The 19,996-nt window shown below is 35.8% G+C and overlaps 1 protein-coding gene across 1 annotated transcript in view; it reads right to left on the bottom strand.

Annotated features, from left to right (window-relative positions):
- Positions 1–19,996, bottom strand: part of grm8a (glutamate receptor, metabotropic 8a) — a 156,938-nt gene that overhangs the window by 37,886 nt on the left and 99,056 nt on the right. The window contains exons 4-6 of the mRNA XM_026235441.1: positions 9,223–9,358; positions 6,452–6,606; positions 5,161–5,298 (exon numbers count right to left, since the gene is read on the bottom strand). Of these exons, the coding sequence (XP_026091226.1) occupies positions 5,161–5,298; positions 6,452–6,606; positions 9,223–9,358 (429 nt within the window). The remainder of the gene's footprint in view (positions 1–5,160; positions 5,299–6,451; positions 6,607–9,222; positions 9,359–19,996) is intronic.

Here is a 19,996-nt window from a genome sequence, read left to right as displayed (position 1 = left end):
TCCGTATCTTTGTGAAGTGTTTTTTAAATCTTTATGCACCCGCCTCAGTCCTGTCAGGACAAAAACAAAAGCTCTTTCACATCCAAAGACACTTCAGCCATGGACAGAAGTGTCATTTCAAATATTTATAGACTCATTCTTGTAGACAGCGATGGCTGTGCTGCCGTGAGGCTCTCAGCGCTCTGGTGATCCTACACAGCTCAGACATTAAATACAACACACAGGTCTTCCATACCACTGTTTTCTAAATGAAGCCATCGATTGCCAGCATCGATATGTCTAATGACTGAAGACAGTGAAGCGGAGCTGAAACGCCGGGCTCGTCTGGACTGAAGATGCAGATGTTGTCTCATTAGGTCAATGAGTGAGTAAACAAGGGCTGTTAGTTGCACAATAACTTCCACCGCAGGTGCAGAAACACACAAACAAGAGTATAGAGCGCACTCTCTGACGACTTCATTAATGAGAGGAGGGCGGAATCGTGACCTTTGCATCATCAACATGGAAAACAATCTGCTGGCATGGAATCAATCACAAGTGACACGGAGCACAGCAGCAGTGTAATTAAAGAGGCCTGATTGCTTGTAAAGAGTCTCCATCACTCTGTAGAGTAGATGGAGACGAGCGGACGCCTGGGAAATATATTCATAGACTGATTATAATATCCAACCGCATATACACTGAAAAAATGAACTGAAATGGCATCAGAGAGAGAGAGAGAGATTTGAAAACAAACAAAAAAATTATTAGCACGACACATGATTTGAGGAATAACTCATGTCTGGAGCACACAAATGTGTAAAATGCAGAGGCTTCATATTTAAGGTTAGATAGCTTGTCAATTCCCTAAGCCTCATTCTGAACACTAGTAACAGTGATGCTTACCCCTTAGCAAACACCAAAAGTGCTCTGTTAGTCCGTTTTCATTACCCACGTCTCCCTAAGCTTAAACATGGTTATAAAAACACAGCCCTGGGCTCAGTGTCCCCTGGTTCTGCGCACATGACCTGCATTATGAGTCCAATGCTTCATTTCTTTTAGTATGTGACACTGGCCTCGTGGCTTGAGCTACTGCGTGCATTAAAATGAGAGAGGTTTGCATCAGCTGTGGCAGCCTGTCGATAACATTTCCACATCCGATGGGAAGTGGAGGGAAGCTTCATAATGAGAGCAGAACGATATCAATTAGACAGCTGAAGCTGTCGTTATTCATTGTGCAATCATTATTTTCATATGGCCTGTAAAAACCAAGCTGAACAAATTAAGTCAGATCTGACTAAACAAATCTCTCATATATGTGTATAGATAAATATATGTAAACCAGCACATACAGTGATGATTACATTAAGGCATTAAAGCATGTAGCTTTAATTCAAATTTAATTTATCATTAAAGCATGTCGTTGTAATGCGACATTAAAAATGCACCTGGCATTTTTTGCTACTACAAACTCCATTCATTGTGCTCGCCACACTGACCTCGGTCCTTCATTCAATAAAACACACTGCAAAACAAGCACAAAGATGATGCTGCATACAGAGTAAACATTAAACAAATACACGTTTAAACAAATGAAAACATATCAAAAAGCAAATGTTCTTCCGTTATATGATGATAAAATGTGTTTATAGTTTATATACTTTATTTTTCAGTAAATTTGCTTTGGAATAAAATCTGTATAATAATACATAACACAACAACACAATGCAACACAACAAGATTTAAGAGAAAAAAAGAAAGAAAAGGTAATTGTGACTTTTTACACAATTTTCTCAGAATTGTAAAATGTAAACAGAACTCTTGGGGGGGGGGGATGTTACAGTTGTGAGATTTAAACTGTATTCTATGACACAAGTCAGAGTTAAACCTTTTTAAAATTGGGAGAGTTCTGACTTCTAAGAATTGCGACTTATCTTACAATTCTGACTCTTTTTCTTAGAATTGTGAGATGTAAACACAATTCTGATATTTAAACTCAGAATTAAAAAAAAAAAATTAACATTGCAAGAAAAAAAAATTGAACGATGTAAAGAAAAAAATGTCATAATTTTAAGAAAAAAGGCAGAATTGATGTAAACTTGCAATTGACCTAATTGTAAGCCCCGCCCCCTTAGTTACTGTTGCGCAATCGGACAACTTGGACACAGAAGGGAAAAAGACACAGTTATCTTTAATTTTAATCCCATGGAGGAAACAAGCTTCCATATTTATCTGCTACAACTAAGTTCCAGCTTTGCTGAGGACTCCTGGGTGTGATGAATTGTTTGTGTGTTTGAAGAAAGAGTGTGATGAAGTTTTCTGCTTTCCCGATGATGCTGTTCCTGTTTCATGTGCAAAAAACAACTCATAATGCGAATGACTGAGACTTCACAGGGTGTGTGTGATGCAAAATTATGTTCATTATGTCAAGCACATTCTATCAGACGTGGTGGAAGTTTTCTCATATAGAAGCAGAGGGTTGCATTCATTCCCCTGGTGCACTTTTCTAAGAGACATTCACAGAGACATTAAAATCCTGTGTCACTCACAATGGCTTTCTTACAGCTCAGAGTAAATTTCATTCTCCTCTATATTGTAGATTTAATAGCAGCTCTGCTCTGAGTGTGTTATTTCTTTTTGTATTATACAGTCGGTCGTATTGTGGATTTTCCTGCTCATTTGAAACAATAAAAGTTTAATGTGCAGTGTCGAGATAATCTAATGTTAGCATTGCAGCTCCATCTGCAACTAAGCTGCACGAACATCAGTTTATTAACATATTAGCACTCACATTTACATATCATTGCCTGTATGAAAACAAAAAAAGGTTAAGGTTGTAAACCTTGAAACAGACTGTAATACAACGATTTCCATTGGAGAAATCAATAAGAATAGACGTCTTGTATTTTAACAGGAAGCGATAGTTTGAATTTAAAAATGTCTTGATGAATTTTGTTTCATACAAACACGCCTCTGTTCTCAAGATGTTAACTGATGGACTGGAGTGCTGTGGATTATTGTGATGCATTTATCAGCTGTTTGGACTCTCATTCTGACGGCACCCATTCACTGCAGAGCACCCACTGGTGAGCAAGTGATGGAATGCTACATTTCTCCAAATCAGATGAAGAAACAAACTCATTTACATCTTGGGTGGTGTCATGGTGAACTATTCCTTTAAAATCTGCTGTCATGCGCCTCAGCAGATGGCTGTGTTCTCTGAATTCTAATGTTGCAGCTCAAGGTGGATGTTCAGGCTCTGTTGACCGACACGGTCACGGTCACTTTGTTAGTCTGACCCTGGTTTGTCTGGGCTCATTTTGTTGCGTGAGGTTGTAGGATTGTAGAAGTCTCTCATGAGCAGTGACGCACTCAGGTAGACAAGATCTTCTCTGCGTCATGCGCTCTGTGCTGCCCTCAAATTAGTGCAGTGACTCACGACACACACTGAGCTTCCTCTCCATCTGACCAGTCTGTGTGTGTGTGTGTGTGTGTGTGTGTGTCGACAGGCAGCTCCAGGCTGACAACAGATTGGATCCCTATTGTGGTTACAACACCCCCCCGGCACACTGATACAAATGCAAAAATCTGCTCACATTATTTTTTTAAACACTAATACTAGTTATTGATATTTTTATTAAGGGTTTGACAACCAATACAGAAATGATTTTTGTAACACTTTACAAAAATGGTTAATTCATTATCATTTATGTTAATGTATCATTATTTAAAAATAAACAAATAAATGTATAGCACTTGTTAAGCTACATTAACTTCATTTAAAAAAAACAATTATATTGTTCACTGTTGATTTATCTTCATTAATAATATATGAAGTTATACTGAATTACACAAAATAGTGCTAGCATATAAACATTAACTAAGATAATAAATTGTGTCAAAGTATTGCTCATTGTTTAGCTACTGCTTTAATGGTTAAAAACAGGTCAACATAATATACATATATATATATATATATATATATATATATATATATATATATATATATATATTTAATCAATGGACCAATCAGATGAATCTGGAAGAGGGTCAGATTTCACAAAGCAATCGAATGTTTAGAGTTGCAACTTTACCAAACAAGTAAGAAAATCTAACACAACTGTGTGGAATGAGAGTTAATGTACCCATAAACATGCCTTCTGTTAAATTATGTTGATATCCGTCTCGCTGTTTTTCACACAAGAACAAATGTGGCCTCTTATGAGACAGGAGAGAGGAAAGAAAGGTTCAATGAAGTCAGACACTGGAAACGGTCCAAATGTCACCCAGACATCTGTCTGGAGGCTTACAGCGGGAACACACTTTATTTGCATTGACTGCTCAAGCTGTGGCACCTGACAGCCTTCCAGAGATGTGACACTTCCTGTCCATACAAAGCAACACGCTTAAGCTTCGCACAGACCGTTTCGCTTTTGTTGCATTTTCCTTTTAAAGGAATAAAATGAACATTTGCAGATAATGTACTTACCCTCAGGCCATCCAAGATGTACAGTAGATGAGCTCGTGGATGCACTGCAGTGAATGGGTGCCGTCAGAATGAGAATCAAAACTGCTGATAAAAACATCACAAGTAGTCCACCACAAGTAATCCACTAAACTCCAGTGCATTAATTAATGCTTGTAAAAAAAAAAACATTTTTTCTACAGTTCATAGTCCATAATAACACTTCCTCCAGGGAAAATATCCATCCTCTCTCATATTCTTTCATATCAAAAACCACCAACATATTTGTTTAGAACTATTTTGGACTGTTTTGTCTACATGATCTGTGCAGATTTTCCCTCCTGATTCAGACAAGACAACGTTTTCACTGCCGAAAGCAATATAATGGATAGAGGACTCTTACAAACACACAGCTTTTCATTTCACAGGACATTAATAGCTGGACTGGGGTGATTACTTGTGGATTATTGTGATGTTCTTATCAGCTGTTTGGACTTTCATTCTGACGGCACCCATTCACTGCAGAGCATCCAAATGGTGAGCAATTTATGTGATGCTACATTTCTACAAATCTGATGAAGAAACAAACTCATCTACATCTAAGACTGCTTGAGAGTGAGTCCATTTTCAACAAATATTCATTACAAAAACAAATCCCTTTTTAAATATGAATCAGTGAACACAAAAAAATGGACGGAATAATAGATAAATCTTACCAGTGCACTTTTTAAGGCTTCCTGGCCGCTTGCCATGCATCCCCAGCTTGCATCCAAAGTTCTCCTCCCAGAACTCAGCGAACCACACATTTCTTCTGTTGTTGGAGAGCGAGCGGCTCCGGAAGTAGCGATCGAACGCTGAGGAGAGAGAGGTGAAGAAAACAAGAAGATAAGCATCTGAAAGAATGACACACATTTGCAGAGCATGCGCAAATCCTCGCCGGGATTCCTGTCTGGATGTCTGCATCTAATCCCTGTCCCCACAGACACAATTATACAATGTGTTCTGACAAAAGTGCTCTAATTGGTGGGTCTATTCCCGAACTGGTGCCTGCAGGCCTGAGAGCCGGCGCTGGAGGGACAGCGCTATGATTACTTGAGTGCAGACAACGACCAGGAGGAGGCTCGGATGGATATGGTATTAAGTGTCAGACCATGATGCTAATTGTTCACAATGCTTGTGTGACACCATTGGAAAGCAGGAAAAAATATCTCCACCAAGTCTGAGCAATGCAATCTAGAGAAGATGAGATGCACACTAAATAAACTCCTAAGCTGCAATGCAAGTAAATCAGTTCTCTATGATTGTTGACTTCTGAACAGGAAAGTAAATAAACTTTATGTAATAGTGGATTAATAGCAGGAATTTATATAGAGAGAGCCACTTTTTGATATTGAGATGACTTAAGATTTTTGTCAAGTAGACATGAACTGACAAAGGAATAAAATAATATTGAATATATTGAAATTTGTATGTCTTGCCATAACTTAAGGCTTTATTTCTTACAGTTTGGTGATCATTGAAACTGGTTCTAAATAGTAATCATTTTGTTTATTTCTGTTACTAAAACTTTATATTTTTGAACAATTGTCACATATGCACTACAGTTTAAAAGTTTGGGGCGTTTATAAGGTTACACAATATTTATGTTTTAAATAATGCAGTTCTTTTGACCTGAAAAAAACGTATCACGGTTTTCACAAGAAAATAGTAAGCAGCACAACTATTTTCAACATTGTTAATAAGCAAGGTTTGCTGAGCAGCAAATCAGCATATTAGAATGATTTCTGAAGGATCATGTGACACTGAAGACTGGAGTTATGATGCTGATAATTCAGTTTTGCATCTCAGGAATAAATTACATTTTAAGCATATCCAAATTGAAAATATTTATTTTAAATTTCAATCATATTTCAAAGTTTCTCATGTTTTTCCTGTATTATTGAGCAAATAAATGCTGCCTTGGGGAGTGCTTTAGTCAGTTACAGTTACATTTTCGGATGTACGTACCCTCCACCGTGGCACGTTTGGGCAGGATGGTAATGGCTCCTTCTGCCACTCTCTCCTGCTGAATGACCGGTGAGATCTTGGAGCCCCAGCTGTCAGACCCCACCCACAGGAAGTGACCCGTCTGGTCGCTCCTCTTGGCAGCTTCCAGTACTCGTCTGCAGACATAAACAATGATAAATCAGCTTCAAACAACAAACACCGCCAGCACATCCATCTCTCACGCCTGACGCTGCGCTGTATCTTATCTGCGGTTCAGATAAATGTACATCAGGAGCTGCTGACATCTGTTTGACTGATATTCAAATAAAGACGCTCTCCATCCTCACTCACGGCAGAGACTCGGATGGGCCCTGGAGATCTAAAGCTGGGATTTCTATGGTCAGCCTCGAGAAGTTCCTGTCCAGCTGTCCACTTCTCACTCATGTATTGTGTATATATTTTATTGAGAGGGATTTGAGAGAGAGGACAGGAGCGCTGTCAAGCTGCTAGCACATTCTGTCACTGTCAAACATGACGAGAGAAGCTACTGGAAAGAGGGAAAGTAACTTACCATATTGTCACTGAAGGCCACATCCAAAACATGAAATTGTGGAAACCAATGTTTAATGGAAAGGTCTGATGTAGCATCAAAGTAAACGCTTATCATCTATTAAATAAAAATCTACATATAATATAAAAAAAGAGAGATTTTGTTTGTTTGAATGTATACAATAATTTTTTAACCCAAAGGTTTTTTTTTTTTTTTTTTTTTTTTTGTAGTCAGATCAATTATTCAAGAAAGACATTCAGCTGATAATTTGTAAAAAAAAATAAAAATAAAATAAATAAATAAATAAAAACAATTTTGCATTAAATTGTAGTTATTCTAATATTTTTATTTTATTTTATTTTTTTATTGTAGTTAAACCTAATTGTTAATTTAGGTTATATTATTACAAAATATTTGATCAATTATTTGATAAGTTGGATCAGTTAATTGAGATACTATTGTTTACACATGCATTGTATTAGTTTAATTAATAATTAAGTAATTCAATAGTTACAAATGTAATTAATTGAATTAGCATTTTCAGTTATTATTTTAATTTTAGTTAAAGTTTTAGTATTTTTGTCGCTGTCATTTTTACTAGTTTTTTAGTATGTCTTTTTAGTTTTAATTCATTTTCCATTTCAGTTTTAGTTATTTTAGAAAAAATGTATTACAGATAACAAAAAAATACACTTAAACTGGCCCTTTTTTATGTACATTGCAAAAAAAATGATTAAAAACTAATTAAAATAATATTTTATATGCTTGGAAAAAAACATTTGACAACTCAAATCAATGTTATTTTAGTTTTACTGTAATATATTTATAGGCTTTATTTAAAATTAGTATATATATATTTTTTTTACTTTAGTTAAGTTTATAAATAATTCAAGTAAAATAATTATGATTAATAAAATGTCTTTAATCATGAAAAATATAGTTTTTGAATTCACAGAGGGAACTAGTTATTCTGCCCTTTAGTCAATCTGTTAATAAGCCCTTACCATTGATTTACTTCTTAATTATAAAAGTCTACATAACACGAGAACGAGGTCAATGTAGCATTTTCCTCCGGGGTCTATAAATAAATACTGTACTGCTCAGCAGCTGTTATATCAACAAACATATGTAAAGATGGCAGGAAAGCCAATGTTTTTGAGTCCGTTCAGAGCCAAATCTCAGAGCACAGAGCATCACCTTAGGGACTCGCTCAGGAAAGACCAGCGCAAGTTTGAAGACGCGGAGGAAATTAAAGCATCCCTCCCTCCAGGCTCTTTACATCCTCACCAGCATTTTTAATTAGTTTCCTTCTGTATGAAGGAGCAGTAAAGTTGGACGATATACAGGTGGCAACAGAGATAAAGGCGGGAGCTGTGCAAAGGCTGCTGGGAGGGATGGTACTTTAGGAGAAATGTGTTAATGAGTCTGTTGTATCTGTTCCTCCCCTCTTCCACGCTCTATATCACTGGCTGTGTGCAGAATAGCATGCTGCTATATTAATATGCCTGCATTTTTTTTTTTTTTTTTTTTAAGTAAACTTTCTGCATTCCACAGTGCAATGCAAGTGAGTCAGGGTTATACTTAAAGGGTTTACCCGATTCTAGATGTATTCTGACTTTCCTCTTTCAGAATAATCCAATCGAAGTTATACAAAAAAATGTCCTTGCTCTTCCAAGCCTTTCAATGGGGTAAGCAGGCGTTTGTTGTCAGCAGTTCAGAAGACATGAAATAAAGTGAGCACAGCCGATAAAATGTCCCTCACATGGCTCCGGGGCGTGAATAAAAGCCCCCTGTAGCGAATCCATGCATTTTTGTAAGATAAATATCCAGATTTCAAACGTGATAAACACCTTTTTGCTTACTTCTGCTGACTGTGGGGAACCTGAAGACGTGAGAAATGCACTGCAAAAAAAAATCTTTATTTGTTTGCATTGTGAGCATTTGCAGCACCTGCTTTCAAACTGATGTAGATTCTTCTGGTGTTTTCTGAAACTGCAGCGGCCACCGTAGATTCAGCTGCTTTAGTTGTTATGTTTAAAGATCAGTAGGCAGTTTAAAGTATACCGTGTATACTAAACAGTGTTCATTATGCAAGCATTATATTCTGAACACAGCCAGCTTCCTTTCTACTTCCTCTTTCCTTTCTTCCTCAAGGCAGTGATAAAAGGTTTCTCAGCTAGATCTTTAAGAGAGCAGTGAACAGTTAGACAGGAAATGTCTTTCAAGAACAGAAAGGCGAGACCTGATATCGTCCTCGTTTGCGAACATGATGACGGCCCGGGCGCTCGAGGTCTCCAGGAGGCGGCTGATGATCTTGTCGAATTCCCCAGGCCTCGGCTCCCGAGGGATCTTCAGAGACTGTGCGATACACACGCCACCTAGACAGAGACAGAGACGGAGAATTAGGCTTTGTTCAGTCTGCTCACAAAATCACATTTGTTTTCCAAATCCAGCCATTTACAAGTGATGAGGTCGGGACTGTTTATTCAGACGGTGTAGTCTAAAACATGCATAGCTACAGTACACTGTTTGCCAGAACAAAGACAGATGATAACAAAAGAATTTTAGCAATAATGTACATTAACCTTTTTTTGTGTGGGGGGGTATAATGATAATACATACAATAAAACAAAATAATTGCCTTCTTTAAAATAAAGTATTCATTTATTGGACAAGGATGCATTAATCTGATCAAAAAAATGACATTGAAGACATTTTTAATGTAAAAAATTAAAATTAATTTCTGTAAATTATGTTCTTTTAAAATTTTTAATTATCAAAGTGTCCTGAAAAAGCAACATCCTCTTAATAATAAATGCAAATAAGCATATTTAAATATTATTAGTGATGTTATTATACATAAAATCTTTCAACATTATTATAAATTACAATTGTATTTATTTTATAATATTATAAACTTAAAAATATACATTTTCATAATATATTTTAACAATCCTATGAATTTACATATGTGTGTGTGTATATATTTACGTGTGTGTGTGTGTGTGTGTGTGTGTATTGTTTTTTTTTTTTTTTTTTTTTTTATTATTTATTTTATTATTATTATTATTACATTTATCAAAATGACAGCAAAGTAATGGCTGCTGAAAATCCAGCTTTGCATGAAAGGGAAAAAAAATAAAATTTGTTTTACAACAAATTCAAATTGAAAACAGTTATTTTAAATTGTTCGAATATTTCTTAAAATTGTTCAGTTTTTACTGTGTTTTTAATCAAATAAATGCAGACTTGGTGGGCAGAAGAGGCTTCTTTCCGACCTGAAATCTATGAATGGCAGTACATTTTAATCTGGGTTAAGGTTAACCAATAAAACCCACACATATAATACATTTAAAAAGTAAAATAATCAGAAAACAAGCAAAAAATTAGAGTAGCAATATCAATAACAAATTTCATATAATTAAGAAAAAATACACAAGCAATGGTATTTCTGCTGCCTGTTTGAAGGTCTTGTAGTTAGTCTGTCAAAATGACTTGAACATTTACAACCGATTGCTGTTGTGGACATAAAAGAAGTACTTTCCATCAAGCTCCATCATTCAAATCTTGTCTCCAGGTGCTTGACATCATTTATTCAAACCTAACACGACAGACTTACAAAAATCAGGTCTTGACAGGCCATATTGAGGTAGACAGGGTCATATTTCATATTTAATGTAAGCTGTAATATCTAAGCCTACGTCCCTTCGAGAGCTCGATTATACCATTAACGTCCTGAACGGGGGTGACTGATGGACTTCCTCCTGTAATCTCCTCCTGTTACAGTCCATTTAATGAGTGCCGGCGTTTTCCTCAGCGAGCCGTGTCGCTGTATGCCAAACCAGCGCGGCTTCTTATATGTTCTGTCACAATGACAAATACTAATTAGCCTTAATTAATGCCTCTCACAATGGTAATCACCAATCTGTTGCGTTCATGCCCTCCTCCGATCCAAGATGATTCTGAGTTTATGGAGTGCGATATTTGCTTGAAGCTACACTACGGAGGAAACAGTTATTTAGCCCGTTAGCTGCCATTTCCAAACATGAAGAAGAGCCTTTTCTGTGACGTTTTTGGCCACAAATGGTATTTGTTCAAATGTATGCTACAGTACATTAAAGCCAGGCTGTGATGCTAGGACAAATTTTAGCAAAGATGCATTAAATTGTTTAAAAGTGAGAGTAAAGACAGCACTGGAATGATTTCTGAAAGATCATGTGCCACTTAAGACTTGAGTAATGATGCTGAAAATTCTGCTTTTCATCACAGGAATAAATTAAATTTTATAATATATTCATATAGAAAATATTTCACAATGTTACTGTTTTTTTTTCTTATTAATGATGATTATTTTTATTTTGTAAGCTCATTTCCTAGATTATGTATATTATGTTTCTTGCGATTCTAAGAAGAAAAAAAAGTTGGAATTATGCGATATGGGAATTGTGAGTTTTTGATCAAATAAATGCACCTTTAGTAAGCATAACAGACTTTTATCAAAAACATTTAAAAAATGTCAACCGCCTTGAACTGTAGAGTATGTAACATAGTAATATTTGTAAAATACACACCCATCAAATTATATTTACACATCTTAATTAGCCCTTAAGAAACCCATTCATCACACTATAACGCTGCCTGCTGGGAAAAGTAGCTAGCTACAAGAAAAGCTACACTGTTCTAGAAACAGCTAAGCTACTGTCACGCTACCGAACCAATGTATCGACAACACGAGGCACAGAGCAGGTCTTTCTAACTCACTGATGTCTTTTCAAATCTCTTTCCAAATTCAGAATGAGGCTTTTATGCACCATAAACATCAAAAGGCCAATGAATTAGCATTCCAGAGCTTGGTGGCTTTTCAACACACCAAATTCCTTGTGCATTCTTTGCCTTTCCATTTATTGGGCGTTCAATAGCAGAAACAGTAGTCTTTGTGCTGCGCAAGGACACATATTCAGCTTAACGTTGAGGAAGAGAAACATGGCTTTACTAAAGCTCATAAATGGATTGCATGAGCAGACATAAGCATTGCAGCATGTTGCAGGGAATGAGCTGGAAGATTTTGGGCTTGAGCACTGAGAAAAGCAGCTCCACCTACTGTTGACTAATGCATGTGCCCTAAGTGTCAAGCTCCAGAAATTAGTCACTCACTACATAATTAATATGCATGAAGGATTGCATTAAAATATACCCCGTTTATTTTTAGTTCTGTAAGAACAGAAAGAATAACTGTAAAGCCATTCAAAACAACACTTCAAAACAATACTTGAAGTCCACAGCGACTTCTCTAATTGTTTAAAGCAGCAGTTTGAAGTTATTTAAGCAGCTCGTCTGATAATAGAATGATCCCTCCTATATCAGGGACATGACGAGCTCCAGCGTCTCTGCTAATCTTTAATGATTGGATTTCACTGCTTTATGAATCATGAATTAATTAATTGTATCCAGCCTCGCATGTCGCCCCTCAAAAACACACATGGGCTGGCTAATGCTGTCATTTATTTCCATTGCTGGGAAACTGAACATTTTCCTAAGTGAAGCGATTGGGTAATTCGAGACTATTAACATTCTATACAAAATCAATTTTTATATAATTTATATTTTTATATAAATTTTATAAAATTTATCTTTTGAAATATAGCATTTTTTCCTGCTTTTCAACCCCTAAAATGATTCACATATAATTCAACATTTCTAAATTGTAAATAAAGATTAACTCATTGAGTCTTACAAGAAAATACTATTAGTCTTTTTAAAAAATATTTGAATTTTGAGATAAAGACAGAATTACGAGAAAAATTTTACTTTGAGATGCAAAGTCAATTATGAGATAAAGTCGTAATTATGAGATCCAATAAGTTTGGAATTATGATATATAGTCATTATTATGAGAAATACATTTGGATTTATAAGACAAAGTATTTTATGAAAAAAGTCAGAATTACATAATAACAGAATAATGTAAAAATACATTTGGAATTATTAGATACAAATTCAACTTCAAAATTTCACATTCAATTAAATTTGTTGCCATTTTTTTTTTGTTGTGAAATTTAATAGCAATTTCCAAGTGGGGATTTTTACAAAGTCAATTATGATAATTTTGGAAAAAAGTCAGAATTAAAGGTTGGAATTTTGAGATACAGTCATAAATATAACTTCTTGCTTGCCGTTTATTTGCAATTATTTGTGAAATTTACTAGCAATTTCTGAGTGAAGACAGTTTTAAAGCCATTTTGAATGTACTTTTTGGAAAATCCAGTGAATTAAATGCTCAAATACCCAAAACAGTGACACTAATATTATAAAACAGACCAAGCTCAGAAACCAGGGCAGGAAGTGTCACTAAAACTGTCAATGAAGTTGATTTATTGTCAGTCACTCTGGTGGGGATGCATATTGAGCCTTTTAAGTGAAATGCAAACAAGAAAATCACAAACATTCATTTGGGCTCGAGTCATGACACATATGCTTAATGGAGATTTGATTCATTCCACATTAGTGCCTGTGTGACAAAGCATGTTTCAGGGCGGTAATGGCAAAGAACTCAGCAGCACAATCCTTATTACTGTGGCTTATTACACCATCCATTAAGCGACGAAAGTGTGTTTCCTCGTGTAGAGAAATTTAGGACCACTGAGGTGGTGAAACCTCACCTGAATTTGTCCCCTGAGAGGTTTTCCACCCTTTCTGAAGGGCCAGATGTCGTGCAAAGCCAATAACGCTCAATAAAACTCAAGCATTAGAATGGTGGTTTAAAAATGCCCAAATTTACTGCTTAATACCTCACGTGTAGTATTGTTTCCCCATGGCGCTGACCTCCTCCGCTCTCTGCATGAGGTGATTCGGTCGTCAGTTCCTCCAAACATCAAATGTGGGAGCGTTTCTCACTCATGAAAGGAGCACAGAAGCTTCGGGAGCGTGTTTATTCAACATCTCCACCCACACACGCATCACAAAGGTGTTTGAATACAACCCGCATCCACCCACACGCGCGTGCCTGACGCCATGCATTTCACACCACATATTTACTGCCATACGCTGCCGCTCCACACGACCCAGTGCTGAAGAATGTAAAATGCATGAAGAACATGACAATCATTTTGATGCAGAACATTTCTGTACACTTATGCAGGACTACAATGGGTTGAGTAAAGACCTCAGTTGTTTGGACTGAACCAGACATAATCTGGTGATTATGAAATATAAAGACAATGATGAAAAAGTAAGTCTGAACTATGATCTGAAAAGTTATTATTATAATATCACATTTTAATTGAGATTTAAAGTAAATGTTGATAAATTTAGAATTATGAATGACATAATTTTGGAATTATGAGATATAAAGTCAGAATTATGATATCTAAAGTCATAATTGTAAGAAATAAATGGAGACTTATGAGATTTTAAGAGAATAATAAGAAAAAAATGATGAGATATCAAATCATAATTTTGAGATTATATCAGTTATGAGAAATAGAATTATGAGATATATAGTAGTCATAATCGCGAGAAGAAAAAATCTGAATTATGAGTTACAACATTAATTATGAAAAATAAAATAAGAATAATAAAATATAAAGTTACAATTATGAAAAACAAACTTGCCCTGTTTGAAAGTTGTAAAAAAAACAAAAAAAAAACTGCTTGTATACCAACAAAATGAACCAAACTTTGGCATCAAACACACTTGATCTGGAGTCTTTGCATCAGTATGAGTTAGAGTGCCATTCCCTTCACCCATAAAAATACTCTTAGTGCTTCTTTCAACACTCCATCGTGGCTTTAAAAAAAGACAAGTTTGTGTTTTGCAGCCCAGAGGCACATTGGAAATGGTGCCTCAGAATGGGGCATCTGGTAGAAATGAGCCTTAGACAACAGAAAAGGACATACAGCTCTTCACTCGGGCTTGGTGGACCATGTCTAATTGGATTCTGAGAACAGGATTTTGGTGATTCAGTACAGTAACTTCTCTCCTTACAACTCAACTGAACTGATACTTGTTTTTAAGGGAAAAGTATTGAGGTAATGTTGAGGTCATGCTTACTGAGTCGCAGCGGTAACTGATACACCCACCAGAGGCTTCATCTATAGCACGGATCAATTGCCTTAAGGCTTTTAGGGAGTTACACTGGAATCTGAAGCGAGAGAAGTGACCGACAGTGGATTCCCAGTCATTACGGTCTCAGGGTCAGATGTCTACTCTAAATCCCAGTAATAAATCCGTTTGTCCCATCTGCTTTGTTCTGGACACCGTCCTTTTCTCTCAAAATGAGTCTGAGGGATTGGTTTTGTCTGAGGAGTTCGACAGCAGGGGCGATTCTAAGATTTTCATTTTAGGGGGGCTCAGCCCCCAATAAGGGTATGATTAAAAAATTATATTTGACTATTAGGGTAGGGTTGTATACTACTAACCTTATTGCAATCCACTATTCCATTGTATTCCCTGTATTTCATATATGGGAGTAGGAGTACTGACTGAGCCATATACAACACTGTAAAAAAAAAACTAATACAGTTTTTTAGATGTGACCAGTCACTGGAAAATTTTGAATTGGGAATGTAGATTTTTACAATAAAGACTTCCTGATTCAGTATTAGGACATTCATGTTTATCCTTTGATGATACCACTGCTTTTTCTTATGAAATGTACGTGGAAATTGGCAGAAAATTAAAACAACATAAGGGCTCAATGACTGCAATGAATCTTGGGAATACAGTGGTATTGTGTGTGTGTGTGTGTGTGTGTGTGAGGCTGTCTGTTCTATTCTCACCTGACTGTTGCTCATTTGCAGACCTACTCCCGCACGACAAAAAAATGTATATCCATCTACAATGAAAAATAAATTATTATATTTTATTATTATTATTAATTTTTAGCTTTTTAGCCTTTATAATCAACAATACGGTTGGTTATACATCAAGTCAGCCCCTGGAAATTAATTTCATTTCAAATCATTTAACTAACCAGCTAATATTCATTAAGAATATAGACAAAACATGTATTAATGTAATTGTCTATTGGCAATATGTTTAATCTGTTCTATATTTATTTCTATTTATTAAAAATAACACCATTATCAATTTGCCACTTCTATAAATCAATTACTTAAAAAAAAAAATAAATAAATAAAAAAAAAAAAAAAATCACAGATCCCTTTACTCTTACTCTAATATATGTATCATGATACACTAATGATTCATTATTACTTAATACAAAATCATATTTAATAATACAAAACAAAATAACTCCACATGATGTTTCTCTCTCTGTGCCATTTAGTGCTTTCAGACAATGATGTGTGTCTTTAATCATTTCTGTGAATGGCTGCATAATGTAATGCCAAAATACACAATAATATGTTTTGAATTTTGAAAAGTAAATTAAAATAAATCATGATCGTTTTCTAAAGTATGTTTTCATGGGTGTTAATCGCTTCATTTTTGTTGGAAGAAAAAACAACTGCCATACCGTGATAAAGGCTGAAGGTGAACGCAGCGAAGACGTATTGGTATTGGATGCGAGAACACACACACACGCACACACACACACACACCTTGTACTCTCTGATGTTCGCTCTGCTCGGCGCCCCTGTGGATTGAAAAACGCGCTGAATCCGTGCAGACTCAGATCAGGGGAGGAGCCGGAACTTGATGCAGCTTTCCACCGTTTCAAATGAGTTTTTAAAGGGGACTGAAGCGATCACTAATTAATTAATCAAATAATTTTTTAGGGGGGCTGGGCATAAGTTTAGGGGGGCTGAAGCCCCCCTAAAAAGGGCCTAGCGACGCCCCTGTTCGACAGACTGTTTCTGACTCGCTGTATGAAAGCTAACCTGTGATGTCCTGCTCTCACAGAAAAATCTCATTTCCTTGCGTGAATCCTAATCAAGTGTCCAACTATTAAAGCAGGCTTAGACTTGTCTGCAAAAACAAATAGGAAACAAACAGACAGAAAGATAATATAAGCGCCCAACTAGACTAGTTCATTTGATGACATCTGGGGTGTTCAAACATAAAAAAGGCAGAAAATGTATCAAAAAGTGGTCCAAATGAGTTTTCTGAAGCCATACAGCAGTTTAGCAACAGTATAAGTCCAAAAACCAGTCTTGAAATTTACTCTAGCTCTTGAACAATAACTTTGCAATCATCCATTTAACTCAATATGAATCAGACATGATCTCAAAGTCAACTCAAAGTACAGTTCACTGAAAAGAAAGTTTATAGGTGAATAGTGACTAAAGATTTTGTTTTGCTCCTCAGACAAAGCTATCGCATGGCTTATAAAGACTTGTAGGATATTTTGATGTTGCCTTTGCATCATTTCTGAAACCTGAAAGCTTCAGATGTCTCCCTTTTAAATGACAAAGGTGAGTAAACCAAGTGAACCATTACTTTAAACACAAAAACAAATCACTAATAAGATTAATCCAATTAAATCCACTAGAAAACACAAAAAAATTACAAGAATCACCTCATCTCAATCTGGTCTGATTGAATCAGGAAAAATGCAACAAAACAACATCTGTATGATTTCACTCCCAAAACTGAAACACTTCAGTTACAAGATATGAAAAATTCATCTCCATTATGACGGAATAACCATGCATAACCCCTGCTGGTGCACAACTGAATATAATTGAATATAAAGTGAGAATATTTCCTTTTCAGTGCATATAATGAGACTGCAGTGGTTGGGAAAGTGCCGTAACAGAAAGGAAAGAAAATGTCAGTTGATTAGCATTGAAACTAAGTTCTTCCTCTTCTATCTACAGCGCTCTCTACCATATGCTGATTTTTGGGGAGTAGATTTTGCTGCTCTGTTAGTCACACTATGCAATTCAAATATTGACATTTTTAAAGCACGTAGTATTCTGTCAGGCTTGCCGTATGAGCTCTGATGAGACTGATTAATGAAGAGAATAAGAAAGTGGGAAATGATGTTACATATCATTTAGCAGATGCATTCGCTGAGTGACTTATAATACACAAAACCTCGGAGCGATGGGTCATGATTCATTATAAGCCCTGCAATACTGTTAGCACTGGGTAATAATGTCAGTTCTCTAAATATGTATAACTACCAGACAAAAGTAAGAGTTCTTTGCTAAAGGTACAATTTAAAGAAGGCAAGAACAAAACATTAAGGTTTATTCTTTAAGTATGCAATGGTTGTTGTTTTTTTTACAATTGAATTAAGTGCTCTGACTAAATAAGTGACTCAGAATGAAATGCTTAATTATATATTTAATAGGCCAAGATCACAGTAAAAAAAAACAGCTTCAGGACTTTGAGGTTTCTCGATTTATGTACAAAAATAGTTTTTACACTTGTGATTCCAAGTTCAATAAGCTTGCATTTTAAAGCAAACCTATTATGCCTCTTTTTACAAGATTTAATATTGGTCTTGGGTGTCCCCAAAATGTGTCTGTGAAGTTTCAGCCCAAAATACCCAACAAATCATTTATTATAACAGCTGGAAAATGTCATTTTTGGGGCGTGTCTAAACAAAAGAACTGTTTTGGAGTGTATTGCTTTAAATGCAAAATGAGCTTCATATTCGAGTCCTTTCTCCAGAAGTAAACTTCACGTATATGTCTCTCTGCATTGCATATCTACAGCAATAAACAGCCAGTAGAAGCAACATGACTGAGAGTGAGAAAACCGGTGTTTAGCTGTACATATGGGAAGCCACAACAGCGCAATGTTACAGAGCTGTATTTGACAGTTCAGTCATCCTAGAGTTGGCCTGACAAAATGGAAGTTGCATTTTTTTCATCGCAATTTACTGCTCTCTAAATCATCGATTAGCGATCTGATTTCTGCCCGATGTACAGCCAAACAGGCAAAAACACAAGCTTCAGCACTACCCCGCCTGATTCGTCTGCAACACAAAGTCGCAATTCACTCACAAGAGCAAATCAAAGAAGGAACCTTCGGCTCTTCACACTACTGAGACTCTGAGAGTCTTGTTAGGACATAAAAAGAAAGTGACGCATTCACAGATGGCCTTCATGTGCCTTTAGATCCGTAGCCCAATTACCCTAAGGGATCTTACGAATGTGGACTGTATCAAGTAAAGAAATATGAAGAGACTGAAACACTGGAGACCATTAGGGGTTTGATCGTTAAAAGGAAAGAAACAAAGACATAATAGAGCCGTCATGAACTATATCACTGTGTAGAGCAAAGAAGCTTTCAGATGCAATACAAACAAAGTGCTTACGAAATACTACCTTGAAATAATATGTAAAATAATATGCATTACGTAACAACAAATATTTCAAAACCTGCTTGTGTAGTTAAACTTGTACAGCATGCTATAGCAATACTAAAGTCAAATTCTTAGGGAATGCTACACTGATAAAATGCATTGCTTGAAAACATGATGTACATAATTGTAGTTGCATGCTACTTTTTTTCATTTGACAATATAATGTTATGATTTCAATGCATGTTTAGTTCAGTGAAGGGCATCCAATTATAATCTTGAAAATACGCTGTAAGAAAACAAAACTGAAAACTGAAAAAAGAAACTGGTCAGTTTTTGCCAAGGCATTATCTGTTATAACCCTAAAAAAATTATATGCAATTCAAAATACGGGTAAAACACCTTCAAATAGGTAAAGATCCTTCATATTAATTCAGTACATGTGCCCTGTTTTTACAAACATTTCCTGTAAAATGTGTAAAAATTTATATTTTTCACTTGAATACAATTTATTTGAAATATTACATCTTAAAGGTAACATCCATTGCCGTTTGCATCTCATTTTGCATCTATGACATACTGTATATTGTAGTGAAACAGAACATTCAGTGAGGAAAACTCAACTTTATCTGTCGCTAATTTATTGGCTTGTTTATAACCCGACTGGAGCCCTGGCTAAATGCTGATTTGTGAAACAATGATTAAATAGCTACAAGGGTATTGGTTAAATGATCTATTGTTAATGACTGCAGCAGAAAAGGGAAGTCATTTCAGAGTTTGTTGAGCAAATTATTATATTTT

Source organism: Carassius auratus, chromosome 4 (assembly GCF_003368295.1).
Source record: "Carassius auratus strain Wakin chromosome 4, ASM336829v1, whole genome shotgun sequence".
Taxonomy (NCBI): domain Eukaryota; kingdom Metazoa; phylum Chordata; class Actinopteri; order Cypriniformes; family Cyprinidae; genus Carassius; species Carassius auratus.
Note: the sequence above shows the minus strand (reverse complement) of the source record. Positions and strands in the feature narration are given on the sequence as shown.